The sequence below is a fragment of the Vulpes vulpes genome, chromosome 2, assembly GCF_048418805.1.
Source record: "Vulpes vulpes isolate BD-2025 chromosome 2, VulVul3, whole genome shotgun sequence".
In the NCBI taxonomy this organism is placed as follows: domain Eukaryota; kingdom Metazoa; phylum Chordata; class Mammalia; order Carnivora; family Canidae; genus Vulpes; species Vulpes vulpes.
This window is the reverse complement of record NC_132781.1, coordinates 130857086-130875625: the sequence shown is the minus strand read 5'-3', so window position 1 is coordinate 130875625 and position 18540 is coordinate 130857086. Positions and strand designations below refer to the sequence as shown.

At 39.7% G+C, this 18540-nt stretch overlaps 1 protein-coding gene across 23 annotated transcripts in view; it reads left to right on the top strand.

Annotated features, from left to right (window-relative positions):
- The window catches only part of PDE4D (phosphodiesterase 4D), a 1410178-nt gene that overhangs the window by 484467 nt on the left and 907171 nt on the right, over positions 1-18540 (top strand). For all 23 annotated transcript variants that reach the window (XM_072749980.1, XM_072749970.1, XM_072749992.1 and 20 more), the window contains one exon: positions 14472-14701. In XM_072749980.1, coding sequence (XP_072606081.1) covers positions 14472-14701 — 230 coding nt within the window. The remainder of the gene's footprint in view (positions 1-14471; positions 14702-18540) is intronic.

The following is an 18540-nucleotide window of genomic DNA, read 5'->3' as shown; positions in this document are numbered from 1 at the left end:
ACTATATTCTTCAAGTCTGGAATTATTGTTTAATTCTTTTATAGTTTCTCTTTGTTGATGTTCTCATTTTGTTCATGCATAATTTTCTTTCATTTTTGATTGTCTGAGTTCTCTTGTAGCACACTGAGTTCCTTTAAGACAATTCTTTTGAAATTTTTTGTCAGGAATTTTATATATTTTTGTTCCCTTAGGGTCAATTTCTGGAAAATTTTTTGTTCCTTTGAATGGGCTATGTTTCCTTATGTTTTCATGTGCATTGTTGTTGTTGTTTTTATTACTACTACTACTACTACTACTACTACTACTACTACTACTACTACTACTTTGCTGTGATTTGTGCATTTGCAAAAACAACCATCTTTTCCAGTCTTTACAGACTAGCTTTGTAGAGAAGTGCTGCCATCATGGTAAATTCTGGAGGCCTCTCAAGTCTTTTCTGGAGATGCATCTTCTCTGAATGTGTGCATTAACTTCTCAATTAGTGAGGTTTGCCAGTTACTTTTTCAGGAGTTTATATTTTCTTGCTCCCTCTGTTGTCTGTCTGCAGCGTCTTGAAAGTTCTGGCCTTTTTTCTGTTCTTGGTGGCCTCCACACATCTACAGTATTCTGGTTTCTCATCATTGCTCTATGTTGGGTGAGACAGAAACCAGTTCCTTGGGCTGCCCCACAAAGGGTGGAACACTGGATGTACAGTGCTCTCTTCTCTGTCCCTCCAAAAAGAAAAGCCACAAGTTGGGATTTTTCTTCCCTTTGCACCAAACTGTGCATCTTGGGAGAAAGTTATCATGGTTGAGATGAAATGGCTTTTTCTTTTGTGGCTCTTCTTGGCTTTGCACTTGGCTGGAGTACTGCAACTTAGTAACTGGTTCCTGGAGTTCTCATAAATATTCTTTGGACTTTAGATTGCTGTTAAGTTGGTGTCTCAAAAGGAGAATGAGGTCTGGAGCTTTCTATCCCACCTCAGATGGTGAACATAGCATACCCACTTTCCCCAACATCTATCTAACTGTTCCTTCCTCATTCATTAGTTGATAGTGTTTCCTTTAACACATATTAACACACCTTAAGTTCTTACATAAGAAATATTTCAGGAAATTCTGTATTGTTTCGTTGATCTGTCAATTATTTGCAAGCACCAAACTGATTTTGTGATTGTAACATCACAGTATAATTTTATATGTAGTAGGGTAAGATTATCCCCGTATTATTTTTTTATTCTAAGAACACTTTCATTCTCACTTTTCTTTTAAAGACCTCTTCAATACTTTTAAAAAGGAAAAAAAAATCAGATTTTTTGTTTTTGTTTTTTGCAATGACATCAAGCCTAGAAAATAATTGCAAGGAATATCAGGATTGTTTACATAAGTCTTAAGAAATTCATGTAGATCTCTTACTATAGTTTTCACCTATTTTTAAGCTTTTTGAAAAAGTAACTAGGATATTTTTCTATTGTAGCTTTAGCAACAACAGCTCTTTGATTTCATTTTTAAAAAGCCTTTTCCATATTCTATTTTATAACTGGACAAATGTACCCAACTCTTCTTTGAAGTATTTTTCAATTTGGGGGGGGGTTCTACATTAAACCAGTTTTTAAACAAATGATGATAATAATTTCTTTATTTTTACTATAGTTCTGTGACTTTTATTTCTATTTCTATTTCACTGATAAGCCTGAAATTCCTGAAAAGCTGAGGCAATGTTACATTTGGATTTAAATGATTAGCATTGGTGTCAGGTAACCTGTCTGAAAACCTGGCTTTATCACATACTAATAGTTTCCCTTAACACCCCCCCCCTAAAGTGGAAGTTAAATGGAAAATGAACCTTCCTAAGGCTTATTTTCCAAATTTGTAAAAATAGGAATAATAACAGTCTTTCATGAAGAGTCCTTTTTTATTTGAGGATGAAATTTTATTTATTTATCAACTTATTCATTCATTTATCCTTCATTCCAGTATAATTAACATTCAGTGTTATATTAGTTTCAGGTATACGATATAGTGATTCAACAATTCTATACATTATTTGATACTCAAAGACCAAGCAGTTACTTATACAGAACATGTAGTACAATAAATATTATTAATAATGCTAAATAAAAGGGGTAGATGGGAGCATTCTTGTATTTTTTTATTTTAAGGAGAATAAATGTTATGTTTCACCATTAAGTATAATGTTGAATGTAGATAATATAAACATTATTTTGACCTACAGTTTATCAATGAAATATTTTATAGTTATCTAAACATCAAAGCCAAGAGTGAAAGCACAATTCCTTGCTCTTTCCATCTCAAGAGGAATATAGCATCACTCTGTTTCTCCTTTCCTTTCTACACCTCAGTCTGTTAGTTTATTCTAGAATTACAGACCTGTTTTATTATTATAAATATACTTTCTCTTAGGTGAACATTTTTGTTTGTGCTTTCATGTTCGAAGATATATTTCTGATTGATACTGGTATTTAAATTAAATTTGAAAGTGAAGACAGTAGGTCTTTGTGTGCCTCTTAATATTGTGGTTTCACCCTTATTACTCAAGTAAGATATTTTTCAAAGCACTGAGAAAATAAGCCGCTGAGTTTTAACCCATTCTTCTAGGAAGACATGATTTTCAGGGGTCCACAAAAATTGTTAGTTTCTTTTTTGTAGCTATGATCCTATTACTGTATATCATTGTGAAGTCAATAATTGATAGAAGTCACATTTTTTTCCTTAAATTTTCTTTGCTTCCTCTACAAAAAAATAGAATCTGCTTCATTTTTCAAGGTCATCCAGGAAAGGTACAATGCTATTTACAGAAAGTTGACTGAATCTCCCAGTTTCAAAATTTCTTTTTGATGAGGATATATAGTAGAATGTTGCTGAATGGGAAGTTTTCTATTGATTTTAGGAACTTTTTAGAAGTTTTGATGAATGAATTACAGGGGATGACTTTACAAAGGCTTCGATAATTTGTCTTCTAATCCATTTGAAATCACAGCCTGCATTTGGATGATGTTCTGTGGATGTTTGAGAGCTATCCACTATCTTTGTGTTAACCTGAGGTGGAGATTTTCTTTTCATATGGCACTCATTTTTGAAAGAGTGCCTTTTCTGTATCAGTATTCAAATATCCTTTTGAAAATGGATTGTGTTAATTCAGTGCAATGCCTGCCCTTTTTAATATTGAAAGACCTTAGGTATTTATCTTTATTGCTTTGACTTCTGAGTTTCTTATAAGATCATTTGGGCAACCTTAGCATTGGACTTTAAGATAAATACATACAATGAGTAATGAGATAAGGGAGAAAATATTTGTCTTAGGGAATCTTAAGGCAGATTTTCAATTATTGCTCTATGTCTCATGAACAATTTCATAGAGACACACTGGTATAATACATATCAAAAATGTCTACTTTTGGTATAGAGTGCTTTTGAATTGTATGATCTTTAATTTATTGTAATAGTAACCTATTAAATAGTATCCTGGTCATTACAGTGATAGGATACATTGGCTCAGTATTCAAAAATTGTCTTGTTTATACTGGAAATTGAGACACAGGGAAACTACTTTTTCAGAGCTTAATTTTGGAGGAAACTCATTATACAAGAAAAAGGGATGTAAAATTGGAAGTGATACAATTCTATTTTCAGCCTAGTCTGTTCTTTTCCCTAAAACCTGTACAACTCTTCAACCTGCTAACTTCTACAATGTTCTGTATAGCATAGGTACTTTGGAATCAATGAGTGCCTGAAATCTTTAGCACTTTTTGAACAATTCAAGTGAAAATATTTATCATAGTGAATATATATTTGAAAGAAGTTTCAGACGTGGGACTAACCAAAAGCAGTTTGAGTGACTAAAATCTTGGAATTCTAAACGAAATTCCTTTTTGTGTGCTGTAGCCGCTAAAGTAACGTATATATATTTTGTTGTTTTGAGAATTTAAAGGGATATTTTAAGTATAATCCTTACAAGTGTTATACTCAGAACAGGACTATACCAATAAAGCATATTTCTGCTGCAAATGATTGAAATCCAATTCAAATTAGCTTAGACAAATAAACAAAAAGATTGTGTGATTTTGATAAGAGTGAAGGAGGGGAGATGGATCCTTTGTTCACATAAATCAAGGGAATACAATTTCTGAAAGAACCACCTCCTCTGCATCTTGTTCATCTTGCTCCCCTGAAACTCAGCTTCATTCTTTCCTACCACAGTCCAGTTTCTTTTGATTGCTGGGAGACATGACACAGGTTCTTCCAGAGTTTATCTTGCCTTTCACCATCAGTGGGGAGGAGTGGGTTGACATGTTCACTTCAGCAATATACAAATCTTCAAAAGGATTTTGTTTCTCTATCCTTGGACCAGAAGTCCATGCTTATAGCTATGGTATGGGGGGGATGTAGATTGGTATCACTAGCTGAACTGCAAGTTGGAGTAGGGGGAAGTGTGGTAGTCCCAGGAGGAACAGGGAGGTGGAGTCATAGGAAGGACAACACAGCCAGATTAAGGAGTGATATAAAGTGCCACTGAAAAATGAATGTTACATGGATGTCAAATTTCTGTTTTGGAAGAAATCACAAACTTTGAGAGTCCCTAAGTTAACAAGATGGGGATGATAAATTACTTCATTAGAAGGTGGAAGAAATGAAGGGAGAAATCCCAGCCAGCGCAGCCATTCACGACTCTTATTTCATAATTTATAATTTGCCCAAAAAGGAAGGACAAGAGAACATATCTGTGGTAGACGGAATAATGGTACTGAAAGATGTCTGTGTTCAGAAGCTCACAATGTGTGAATCTGTTTCTTACATGGCAAGAGGGACTTTACAGTGATCAGGAGTCCCATTTCCAAAGTCATGATGTGGAATGTGATACTGAATGGAGGTTCAACCCCCAAGTAGCAGAGTTAGTAAAAAGGAATAATGGGATACAAAAGCAGAAATTAAATTACTAACAGGTAAAACCACTTTGGCAGGGTGGATTAAAGTGCTGTCCTAGGCTTTAAAACATTTGAATGATCAACCCTAGGGCCTATCGCCCCATCTGCCTGATTGAGGACCCTTGTAGAGACACTTGAGGCTGTAAATATATGGCAGTTGTGGGAGACAGCCATCACCTCGACTCTTACTGAGGACTGACATGTTATACAGCTGAGGACATCAAGCCCCATCACACCTTGGGAAGGTGTATTCTACTGGAATTTGTAATGGAATGTCCTACCAGGATGGATGGGTTACTTTGCACCTTTAGGTGAGGAGCAGCTACATAATAAGTTCAACTGGGACTCCATTGTCCTGCTGTAAGCTGTACTCCTTGAAACACATTATATTGGCATGGAACACACACCATTTAAAGAAAGAAAAAGATGGAAATCTTGGGTTGGTAAGTTCTGCTCCTAGTCCCTCTCTCCGCATCTGACAGTGCTGCCTTCCCCTGGCATCGTAAACACAACCAGCTCAAACTCTTGAAGCTCCAGTCACATTAACACCTAATCATCAGGGCACAAATGTAATTTTTATACACGGTGAATATTTTCCCATATGATTTCCTAGTAAATAGCTATCTTTTCAGCTTTGGACTTTTGCTGTTCTTCTAGTGTCTGGTCACAAGGTGGGCACCTTGATGGAAATACCTTTCTAGCATGAGCCCACTTGTATATCTGGCAAAGCAATCAATCCAACTTTTGGGTAAGTGAACAGCTGCCACCTTCTAGTTTGTCAGAATTACCACAGTGGGTATAACCACTTCAGAAAGGGGATTAGAAGGCCTTAAAGCAGTATATTAAGGAATAACAACCTAATAATAACTCTTACTCTTAATTCATCTAATATTACTAATACTGATCCAGAAACTTGTGGTTCACACTATCAATAACTGGGTAACTGGGCCTGCGTGTTCTTTTTTTTTTTTTTTTAACCTCATTCAAACTGTACATCAAACTGTTGACCAGAAGGGTCCTAAAAATACCACCATCAAAACCATGGATGGTTAGGGGCACCTGGGTGGTTGGTGTAGTTGGTTAAGTGGCTGACTCTTAGTTTCTGCTAGGTCATGATCTCAGGGTTGTGGGATTGAGCCCCAGCGCTCAGTGCAGTCTGCTTAAGTTTTTTCCTCCCCCTCCACCCCTCCCCCCATCAATCAATCAATCAATCAGTCTTAAAAAAAAAAAAAAAAACCATAAGCCATGGATGGCTATGCTAAAGTTTGGGATGGTTCATTTGGCTCACCCTGGCCTGTGGACATTTGAGCATGCAGACAGACATCCGTATGCTGGGAAGAGAAGTATCACTCTAAATGAAATCAATCCAGTTATACCAGGGATAGGGGATGGATATTCCCAAAGCTGTGTAGTTATTCTCACATTAAAGGACAGTGACCGGTTTGGCTCTGACTGGTCGCGCAGCCTGGTGTCCTGGGATACCCGATGGTACCCAATGGCGGTAAACTGCAATCCTTGTGGCTTCCACCGTACTGTTCGGGCTGCTGCACCTTGGCTTTTCCTTGGCCACAGGGGAGAATCCACCCCACAGTAACAAAAATTACCAACCTCTGTTTCCTGGAGACACACCCCCTTACACCAGTATGGGCACCTGGCCGCCGTCGTTGTCCCCTCAGGGGCCCGGAGGACGTTACAGGACACGCACAGGACCCGCCTCAACGTCTCCAACGAGCCGCAGTGGTCGGCGGAGCCTGTTGGCCCCGAGCCCTGCCCGCCCCACTGAGGAAGCCGCGCTGCGCACAGGAGGGCCGCGGGGCCGCGGGGGGAGCGACGCCCGGGTGTGCGGCGAGGCCTGCGCCCCTGCGTCACCGGCGTCAGCCCGAGCGAGGACACCCGCGATCGCCCCGCGCTACCGACCTCGACGAATCCGCGGCGCGCAGCCCGGGCCCGGCAGAGCGGCTCCCCCGCTCGGGAGTCACCCCCTCGCCCGGCTCCTCTCGCCGCAGCCCCGCCGCCCCCACGGCCGCCCCGCCGGGAGGGGAGCCGCTGCCGGCCGCTGCCGCCCCACCCGGAAGAGGGCCGCGGGGGACGCGGGGCGGAGGTCACGGGAGGTCATGACCTCGGGCCGACCCCTGGGAGGCGCCTCGCTAGTGCGGCCTGAGGGGGCCTCGTGCGGTGGAGGCGTCTGGGCGGGGCCTGGCGCTCAGGAGGCGCCGCGGGACCGCACAGCCCGGCCTCCTGGGGGCGGCCGCCCGCGCCTCACTCCGCCCCCCCGCGCGCCGGCGGCCACTCTGGAGGCTCCCGAGGTTTCGAAGCAGCGGTGTGTGGGATGAGAAGAGAGCCGCGGAAGGACCGCCTCGTGGAGGAGGCTGAGGGGCGGGCGCCGCGGATCCCGCTGGCAGCAGAACTGACTGGGCAGGTGACAGAATCCGACGTCCCCCTTTTCTACTGGCGGGTCACCTCTGCCAAGGCCCATTCCTCGCACAGACGTGTCGCCCTCCCTCCGTACTCCCCGGGGGCCCTGACTGAGTCCCCTGTGTCGCCCTCCCTCCGTACTCCCCGGGGGCCCTGAGTCCCCTGTGTCGCCCTCCCTCCGTACTCCCCGGGGGCCCTGAGTCCCCTGTGTCGCCCTCCCTCTGTACTCCCCGGGGGACCCTGAGTCCCCTGTGTCGCCCTCCCTCCGTACTCCCCGGGGGCCCTGAGTCCCCTGTGTCGCCCTCCCTCTGTACTCCCCGGGGGACCCTGAGTCCCCTGTGTCGCCCTCCCTCTGTACTCCCCGGGGGACCCTGAGTCCCCTGTGTCGCCCTCCCTCCGTACTCCCGGGGGCCCTGAGTCCCTGTGTCGCCCTCCCTCCGTACTCCCCGGGGGCCCTGAGTCCCCTGTGTCGCCCTCCCTCCGTACTCCCCGGGGGCCCTGACTGAGTCCCCTGTGTCGCCCTCCCTCCGTACTCCCCGGGGGCCCTGAGTCCCCTGTGTCGCCCTCCCTCTGTACTCCCCGGGGGACCCTGAGTCCCCTGTGTCGCCCTCCCTCCGTACTCCCCGGGGGCCCTGAGTCCCCTGTGTCACCCTCCCTCCGTACTCCCCGGGGGCCCTGAGTCCCCTGTGTCGCCCTCCCTCTGTACTCCCCGGGGGACCCTGAGTCCCCTGTGTCGCCCTCCCTCCGTACTCCCCGGGGGCCCTGAGTCCCCTGTGTCGCCCTCCCTCTGTACTCCCCGGGGGACCCTGAGTCCCCTGTGTCGCCCTCCCTCCGTACTCCCGGGGGCCCTGAGTCCCTGTGTCGCCCTCCCTCCGTACTCCCCGGGGGCCCTGAGTCCCCTGTGTCGCCCTCCCTCCGTACTCCGCGGGGGGGCCCTAAGTCCTGTGTCACAGCTCTCTTGCTCTTTCTACTGGCGATTTTCCATTATCTGTGTCCCAACAGGACTTTAAGCACTTAAGGGAAAGGAAGTACCTCAGGCATCTGCATTTGCAGTGCCCAAAGGGGAACTTGGAGATCGTGGATACCTAATCAGTTCTTTTTTTTTTTTCTTAAGATTTTATTTATTTATTCATGAGAGACAGAGGGAGAGAGAGACAGACAGACAGACAGACAGGCAGAGGGAGAAGCAGGCTCCAAGCAGGGAACGCGACGTGGGACTCAATCCGGTGTCTCCAGGATCACACCCTGGGCCAAAGGCGGTGCTAAAGGGCTGAGCCACCCGGGCTGCCCATTTAATCAATTCTTAACTGAGAAATTCACTAGGGAAGAATGATGGATGAATGGATAAAGAAGATGTGGTCTATGAATACAATGGAATATTCCTCAGCCATTGGAAATGACAAATACCTACCATTTGCTTTGGACGTGGATGGAACTGGAGGGTATTATGCTGAGTGAAAGAAGTCAATCGGAGAAGGACAAACGTTATATTGTCTCATTCATTTGGGGAATATAAAAATTAATGAAAGGGAATAAAGGGAAAGGAGAGAAAATGAGTGAAAATATCAGTGAGGGTGACAAATATGAGACACCTAACTCTGGGAAAAGAACAAGGGGTAGTGGAAAGGGAGGTGGCGGATGTTTGGGGTGACTGGGTGATGGGCACTGAAGGGGGCACTTGGTGGAATGAGCACTGGATGTTATGCTATATGTTGGCAAATTGAATTCCAGTAAAAAAAATTTTAAAAAAGAATGATGTCATGATGAGGATAACTGGAACCTCAAGAGTCAAGTTGTGATTATATGTAATATAGCACCAGCTATAAATAAGGAAACCTCAAATTTTAGTGGCTTCCCAGAATGAAAAATTATTTGTGGCTCATGTAACTCAAATTAAGTGTTTCTGACTGCTCAGTGGCCCTCCTCTGAAGAGTGATTTAGGAGCCATGACTTCCATTTTTTTTATCTCCATGATCTTCAGTCTAAGGCAAGGGGTTGCACTCACAGGTTTTATGGGCCAGGTGTGAAAGTGATATACATTTCCTTGATTTGTAATCCACACACCCCTGGTATGTCTACAACTGCCTCCAGCAGAGCCTGGAAAGGGGATGTTGCTGTGTGCCCAGAAACATTCTCTCCTACAATGCCACTGTATGTACATTGAAAGATAATTCTCTATTGAGAAGTTCATTTTTACATACACATGTGAAACAACATCAACAACTATGAGATTATTAGCAACCACAGCGATTTATTTAACACTAGTTATGTATATGTTTCTATTCCTAGGGCCTTGTAAACTGATTTGCTATGTACTTTGGGATGGAAAAAAAGAGAACAAAGGAATTAATTAAATACCCTGCATAGAAGCTGAAGGAAACAGAAAGGAAAATAATAATGATAATGATGACAATATGCTTAGTATTCACTCATTTGTTATGTTAATTATCATGTGATTATTTTCTTTAGGTATGCCTTTCAGAGACATATTTGTCCTAACAGTGAAAAGAATTATCTCAAAGTTATTGTTATTATTTTTGGTCAGCTGTTCCAAATAAATGGTTTAATTACCAAAGACAATTTCGTTTTGTTTCAAGGTAACAGGTTTGTGGTCACTCATTCAAAAGTTTTAGTGTTTTTTTCTCTTTTGATATTGTATATCTTAAAGCAAATTAAGTGGTATTTATGAGTCCCATTAATAACAAGGTGAATATTGTTTCATTTTATTATGGAGACTCTCACTGTAGTTTTTAATCCCCAAATAATACATTTTTATAGAGAATATAGGAGCTAATAATAAAAATATGAAAATCACCACTAATGCCATCTCTCAGAAAAAGCCATTTTAGAGAATTGGAATATATCCTTCCAGAATTTTTCTATGAATATAGTATGTTGATTTTTCATTTTGTTGTTTTAGCATTGTTTTACAAAAATAAGGCCACTTTTATTCTGTTTTTCGTCAATGTTATAATCACATATCCTGCATTAACAACCTCATAGTTTATAATATGATAAATCAAAATTTATTAAGCCAATTAGATTACATTCAGTTATTCATTATTACAAATAAGCTGGAATGAATCTCTTTATACCTGGATCTTTGCCAGTCTTATTGGACTATGTCTAAAATGTCAAAACCATTAGTTCCAAGTTTTAGTGCACAGGAGTCATCCTGGGGTCTTATTCAGACTCCCAGGCCCTGGTCATAGAGATTCTGATTTAGGCAGATCTGAAATACAGCTTGGGAATCTGAATTTTAGCAAGCACCATCTGTGATTATCATGCAGGGGATTTGAGCATCATATTTTGAGAAATAATGGCTTAGGGATATTATAAATGCTATCTTATCCCTCCAACCTTTGCAAAAATGCCATTTTCCAGCAGTAAGATATATGTGTCCTGGTGGTCAGTTTTACATTTCTTTTCCAAATTATGCCATTTAACCTCCTGCCTTCTACCAGATAAACTTGTTTATTTATTTTTGAAATGTCATTGATACACACTGATCTGGAATTTTTAAAGAGCCATTTATCATACTGGTTTTTTGAGTGGAAATGTTAGGATATAGACATGGGCTGTTTTAACATTTTTATTGTCAGGATAAAAATACTACACTTTATTTTTAATAGAGGTTGTTCTCTCAAAAGAGGTTACCTCTCGAGGTTTTCTCTAAAAAGAGAATGTCACAAACACTGAGTCTTTCATCAGATAGCCTGGGTTATATAAAGCATTTTTGCAGTAGCAATGCTATTGTCAGAGTGGGCAGCTCAGCACTTATAAAAATATATTAGCTTAGGCCAGTTGCATTCAGTGTTCAGCTCTGCTAGACTCATCCTTTGTTCTTCTTTTTCCATATTCATCCTGAAAAAGGGTATCTCTACAGTTCAGTCATTAACTGCTCTTAAGAAACGTGTAAGGCAAATTAGACCTGTTAGCAATCCCAGAATGTGGGTTCAGTTTGTGCTTATGTCCTTAGATGAACACACAGAACTTCACAAAAACACAGAGGCTCACTTTCTCAATCTAAAAGCAAGGAATGTGATGTATATTACCTTTTATTTTCTGTATTTGCCGTCTCTCTACCCATTGATTTTGCCATTGGCCATTATAAAATCAGACTGTTTCAAAACTGAAAGTGGCCTTAAATTTCATTTTGTACAATCTCTCAACTTTATGTCTAAAGAAACTAAAGCCCAGAAAGGTTCAGTGACTCCTTAACACCACAAAGTAATTAGTGGCAAAGTTGGGCCTGGAAACTCTATCTCCTGATTTAATAAACAGGGATTATCATTAATTTTCAGTGTTTATGTAAAGCTGTCCTGATCTCAGTTCTGTTGTTGTTATTATTTAAATGAAAATGTAAAGCTTATTAAGTTTTGGTCAATTCGTATGTGTTCTCTTCTAGTATCTGCACCCTGCCATACCATACTTGTTAGAGGTAGTAAAACATAGTTGTTGGGATCCCTGGGTGGCACAGCGGTTTGTCACCTGCCTTTGGCCCAAGGCACAATCCTGGAGACCTGGGATCGAATCCCACATCGGGCTCCCGGTGCATGGAGCCTGCTTCTTCCTCTGCCTGTGTCTCTGCCTCTCTCTCTCTCTCTCTCTCTCTCTCTTTCTCTCTCTCTCTCTATCATAAATAAATAAAAATTAAAAAAAAAACATAGTTGTTAATAGCTCCACCTTTAACTAAAAATAGATTTGATGTTGGATCTTGACCTGTAGGGTAATCAGCCATCCTAGTTTTGGCCTGCAGGATTTCCCCAGGTACAGAATTTTCAGTGTTAAGATCAGAAGGTCCCACGCAACCTGGCATAGTTACCCTACTAACCATGTAGCTGTGTGATGAAGGCATGCTGTTTTATAGGTTTCTGTTTCTCTCTGAGCAAAATGGGAAAAGTAATAAAACCTAACTCAGGATTTCTGTAAAATTTACATGAATTGGTATATGTAAAACATAGCACCATTTAACAAAGACTCAACAAATATTAGTCATTAATATTAACTTTTCCCGATTTATTGAGATATAATTGACATAGAGCAGTATATAAGTTTAAGGTGCACTGTAATTTGTACTTACAAATGTGAAATCATTACCACAATAAGTTTAGTTATCATTCATCATCCCAAATAGATACAAAAAGGAAAAAGAAAAAAAAAATCTCCTCATGATAAGAACTCTTAGGATTTACTTTGTTAACTTCCACATATATTATATAGCAATATTAACTGAAGTCATCATGCTGTAAATTATATCCCTACTATGTATTTATCTTATAATGGGCAATTGTTCCTTTTGACCATTTTCATTGAATTTCCCCTCCCTCTACCCCTGCTTCTGGTAACCAGAAATTGGACCTCTTTTTCTATGAAGTTTTTTTTTTCTTCTCGGATTCTACATGTAACTGAGATCATACAGAATTTATTTTTTCTGACTTACTTAACTTAGCATAATGCTCTTAAGGCCCAACTATGTTGTTGGAAGTGTCAGGACTCGCTCCTTTTTTAAAGCTATTATTATTAATGTTGTTTTACAAATCAAGAAGATTCCTCAGAACAGAGCACAGATTCTCAGAATCTGAATCTTCATATCTAGGATTTGAAATAAATGAACTTTGACTTTATCTTAGACATATTCTTTACCTTTTTGGTGCTCTTATTTTATTCTACTTATCCATAAAATTAGATAATAAAACCAAAGGCTGAAGAGAGTACATCACTGCATGTCCTTTTACATTTTTTAAAGATATAAATCAGGAAAAGACAAATTTTCTATGTGGAATTCATATGGATGAAGGAAGTATAAAAGGCAGCATAGTTCTGTGAGAATATAAAGGAAATTAGCCTGGATTATAGTAATAGTAGCTGCCATTTTGTTGAGTGCAAACTGTGCCAGACAGTAGTGCTTTGAATACTTCATGTCTCTGTTCCAGACAATAACCTTGAGATAATAATAATAAAAATTATTACCCTCAGTGTTCAAATGGAGAACCAACCTTACTTGTCCAAAGACAGTATAATAAGGAGTACAATAGAAATTCTAAACTAGGTATGAGCTCTTCAAAGTCAGTTTTTAACTTATAATGGACGAGCTAATTTTGGGGAAAAGTACTTTGCCTCCCTTGGCTAGTTTCTTTACCTGTAAAACTCAGAAGGAAACAAGATTGTTATTTATGATTATCACATTGCAGGTAATGAGGAATGCAGTTTATTATGTTTCTAATAAAAACAACAGCAACAACAACAGAAAAACTCAGGGAGATTAAGCAACACTCCAAGAACACAACTAAGTGGCAACACAAAGACTAAAACCCAGCATGTTAACCTGGTAACATTTGAAGACAATCGTTCTGAGGCCATGCATATAAGCATTGTTAGAATAGACTGTCCAACCTCTGGGAAATAAAAAGTGCTCATGTAACAGTATGTTTTTTTCCAATTAGGATCAAAATACTAAATTTTCTACTTTATTTTAGAGTTGATTTGCCTTTGCCTGTGGATAATAAAGATCTAATTTGCAAAACTCAGCTATGATTTTAACAACTCTACTGGGTGTTCAGCTTCCCTTTTCATGTCCTTTTTTTTTTTTAATTCCACAAAATCTTACTATAAAGGTTTGCACAGAATATTCATCCAAGTAACACATAACATGAAAATGTGTTACAAATATGGTCCTGAGTTTGGAGAAAAAGAATAGGACTCATTCTCTTCCTTGCTCTTCATAAGCATGTAGGTATATAGGTATGTCGTATGTCGAGATATATATGTGAATTTTTTGTAAATCGCTTTATAGAAGTAGAGAAATATTTTGATTTGCCCTTGATTTTTATAGAATTCACACACAAAGCTCATAGATTCTAAAATTATTTGAGATGTCAGTTAACTGTAACAACTGAGCCATATCTAAATATACTGGTGAACAAATTTACTGTTTTAAAAATAAATCTAGATTTCAGTTATTCTAATCTTTGCACCAAATATCGTTCTGTTAGTGTTGTTGCTTCATAGTTAGCATTTTTCATGTATACTTTTCTCTTAATTTCTTTCTCCAAAAGTGTACAGCTATTATGTATTTGATCAGTGCTGGGACTTTTCTTGAGAACTGTACTTTTTTCAACTCTTGCATTAGGCCTCTGAAGAAACCCTGCATTCCAGTAATGAAGAGGAAGACCCTTTCCGAGGAATGGAACCCTATCTAGTCCGGAGACTTTCTTGCCGCAATGTTCAGCTCCCCCCTCTTGCCTTCAGACAGTTGGAACAAGCAGACTTGAAAAGTGAATCAGAGAACATTCCAAGACCAACCAGCCTTCCCCTGAAGATTCTACCACTGATTGCTATCACTTCTGCAGACTCCAGTGGGTGAGTGCCTTTGGGCCACGTTTTCCCATCTTGTATTTTGGATGGTGATTGTTTTCTTTGGTATTTTGAGATTTTGCGGCTCATTGCTTGATTTGAGTGGAAGGAAAATGGGGTTTCTAGAGTCACAAGAAAGAAGGGTGATTTTTTCCTCAGGTAATGTCTCTGTCTCTGCAGGGGAAGCCGTTTTAGTCAAATTGTTTTACACAGAGGATTGGAAAGGTATTGGTGAATGATCATAAGTGTCTAGGAAAGGGGACTTCGACTTGGAAAATTAATATTGGTCATATGTGATTTAATAAAAATATTCTTAACAAATGAGAACTAATGGACAAATTAGCACATAGACGTACATATCTGGAAACAGTAGGCAATGTTCACTGATGCAAAACCAATTTGAAATCAAGAATAGATTGTCCTGTAATTAGAATCAAAAGAAATATGCACTTATATTCATGAGCCTAGTAATTTGGCCTTTGGCATTTCAAGGTGTTACCAGAATACTGTTTCAGATCCCAGCGTGAGGTGGTTTTATTTAGGATTAGTACATATGGAAGGATCACACATAGTCACCATCTTCATCATGCAATTACATTTATATCTCCAACTTTGCAGAGTATTTACGTTTTTGTTCTCTCTCTGCTCTTTACCAGTAAAGTTTTTACCCTTTAAAAGCAACATCACCAGGTTAAAAAAAAAATTGTGAAAGAAAGTATGGATAATGGCCGCATCCCTTATTTGCTGTTTTGTTCAGCTGCATTTTTAAGAAGCTTGAATAGAAGAGTAAGGAGGATGCCAGTGGCCCATACTTGGAAAAACTCTATAGAGTATTTGCTAAGATTACAAGAACAAAAAACAATTTGTTATGTGACAAGTGTGATTCTTCCCCATTCTCTGTCAAATTTAAGGCATGTCTAGAGAAGATACTTCTGGATTTTCCTAAAAGTTGTTAGAAAAGTTGTGATCAGGAGAAATTTTCCCATTAACTGTTCTTTAAGATATTGAACTTAGTTGTTTGAATTTTTACAGATCAGCTCAACAGGGCTGTGTTATTAAAAGGTATAAAGAAATTACTATTAGATAAGAATATAGCAAATTCTTACTTTGAAGCAATGGAAAGAAGAAATATTTGTTTAGTTGTTTTGGGTATTGGTTTTAGTTTTTGATGAACTATATATCTAAAGAAGAGTGTATTCCTATTCATCAAACACACTAAAGCATTTGGGAATTTTATATGGCAGCTTGACCTGAACATTCTTTGAAAAACACTGTTTCAAAAAACTGATTTCCCCTTTCTTTGGGATCAACACCACTACTGTTCATCTGTGTAGAGGGCAGGATTCCCAGATATCAGGGGTGTCAGAGGTCACCAAGACCATCCCTAGTTTCCATAATTTGCTAGATGATCTTCCAGAACTCAGGAAATAGTCATATTCATGGTGAGGTTTAGTACAGCAAAAGTATACAAAGCAAAATCAGCAAAGAAAAAGGCACATGGGGCAAAATCGAGAGGAATCCAGACACAAGCTTCTGAGAGTCTCTATTCCCAGTCAAACAGGATGCACTTAATTCCTCTAGAAATGAGCTGTGACAGCACATGTGAAATGTATCACCAGAGAAGCCTTCTAGCAGAGAAACCTATGAAGGACTCAGTGCTTACATGAGGAATCTAAAATAATGCAACTCATAGAAACAGTAGACTTGGTAAAGAAGTAATTTGGTTTGCCAGGGGCTGGGGTACGGGAAATGGGAAATTGCTATTCAATGGGTATTTAGTTAGAACTATGCAAAATGAATCCTTTCTAGAGACCTACTGTCCAACATTATCCCTATAATGGACAATACTGTGTTGCATGCTTAAAAATTTATCACTAGGGTAGATCTCGTGCTAAATGTTCTTGGCACAATTTTAAAAACCCCGCAAAATAAAAAACAGACTCAGTGCCCAGAATTTTTACTGGAGGCTGGTCACTGAGGCACCCTCTAGCTAGCATGTGGCTAAATTTCAGATTCCCAGAAGGAAAGCAGTCATTCAGCATAAACCAGATTTTTTGGCAGAACCAGTTTAGGCACAGTGAACACTTTTACCATTTAGGGACTGGTGGGTACCCTCTTGGAATCCAAGTTTCTAGATGCCAGCTAGGGCCCACCTTTACAGCTTTTCTAAAGATAACAGTCACAGGCCTGATGTTAACTCTTTGCTGCACATCAGGTTTATCTTAGAATCATTGTCCTGCTTTTTCTACATTTGAATAAGAAAAGATTATTTATAATTAAAATTAAAATTAACTTAAGCCTGCGATGTATTCGATTAACTTTGGTATCTCAAAAAAATTGATGGCTGGCCATGATTTCTCATTCAAACCTTATATTATATCATCTGCTATTAAAAGAATATGATGCAGTATATCTAATATATCTCTATGTGGTAATGTGTATAATTAAAATTTCTCAGGCAAAAGACAAACTCAATTAAAGTTTAATGTGTTGCTAAAAACAATTAGCCCCTAAATGCCAAAGAACTTATAGGTTCAGAATCGTCTGTATGGTAGTACTTCTTGGTTTAGAGTTTTTTTCCTTCCTAGTAAGAATTTAAGAATCAAGTGTAAGTGAAATGGTGCTTACCATTTGTAAAATACTCATTATTTTGGAGAAAAAAAAAATATGTCTTGTAGAGAGGTGAAACCAGGGAAAGTTGTCTATGCCTGAAGGCAGCCAGGAGAATCCATGGACAAGAGTGACCAATAAGAAACATAAACTAAGAATGTATTAAAGGAATAGTTATTACCTTCTGAAGCAAAAATTATTTGTGAATTGAGTGTTTGAGAAATATAAAAATCAGGTGTGTACTTTTCTGGAATATCTAAGCTTTAGAAAGGAAGCAAAAGGTAAAGTTAGGCGTTATATTCTGTAGTCATTTCAGTTAATCAAAACCCCAGCTATCTTCCCAGAAAGGGCTCATGAGGAATTGAGACTATTTTGGCTCTGTTGTTTCAGTTCCCCATTGTTAAAAGTGAGCATGCCCCCCAGGTCCCACTGTCAACCTATGCTGAGACATTGGTAACTGGAAATCTTTGATGGCAAAGGAGGCTTTCCATATCCTTTGGATTTCTTTTTCTTACTTTCTTAACATGATTATTTTGCACTCTTTATTCTGGTGTATCAACACACCAGACACCTGCTCTGTCTGGTATCACACAGTGCGTCTAGAGACTTATGCCACCTCTTTAGAAAGATACAGTGTGGCCCCAAGAGTAACTCGTTTCTGAAGGGAACTTGGGCCTGAAGAGATGAGTGTTAGGGATGGTGCTATTAGCTTCCCTATGAAGTACCTGGGTCAAGGGACTGAGTTTGAGAGGGTTTCTTTAAATGAACAATTCCACAATTCTACTTTTTTTGGGGGGGGGGTACTAGGCAATATGAATACATTCAAATGTATGCCATTTAAAAACTCTCTTTAGGTATGCCTGAGGTGTTAGCTTGTGTACACTGTGATTTCTCAACCTTTAGATAACTTTAAAAGATGACAAAACAGGACTATCAGACCTAAGATCCTGAAAACCTTGAATGTATCTATGAGTTTTCCATATGGGGTACAGTCACAGGCTTCACAGCTATATATTGACTCTCAGTGAAGTAAGAGGGACACCTTTTAATGGGCTTGAGATGCTGTGACCTTGGTAAAGAAGTAATTTGGAAGGTCATCGCTTTTCATATTTCTCTGCTAGATAGTTTTCTCTCCATTTACTTTTTAAAAACTTTTTATTAAGAGACTATTCACAGGCAGTAAAATATGTAAATCTTAAATATACATCTTGATAAATTTTTATATATTTATACAC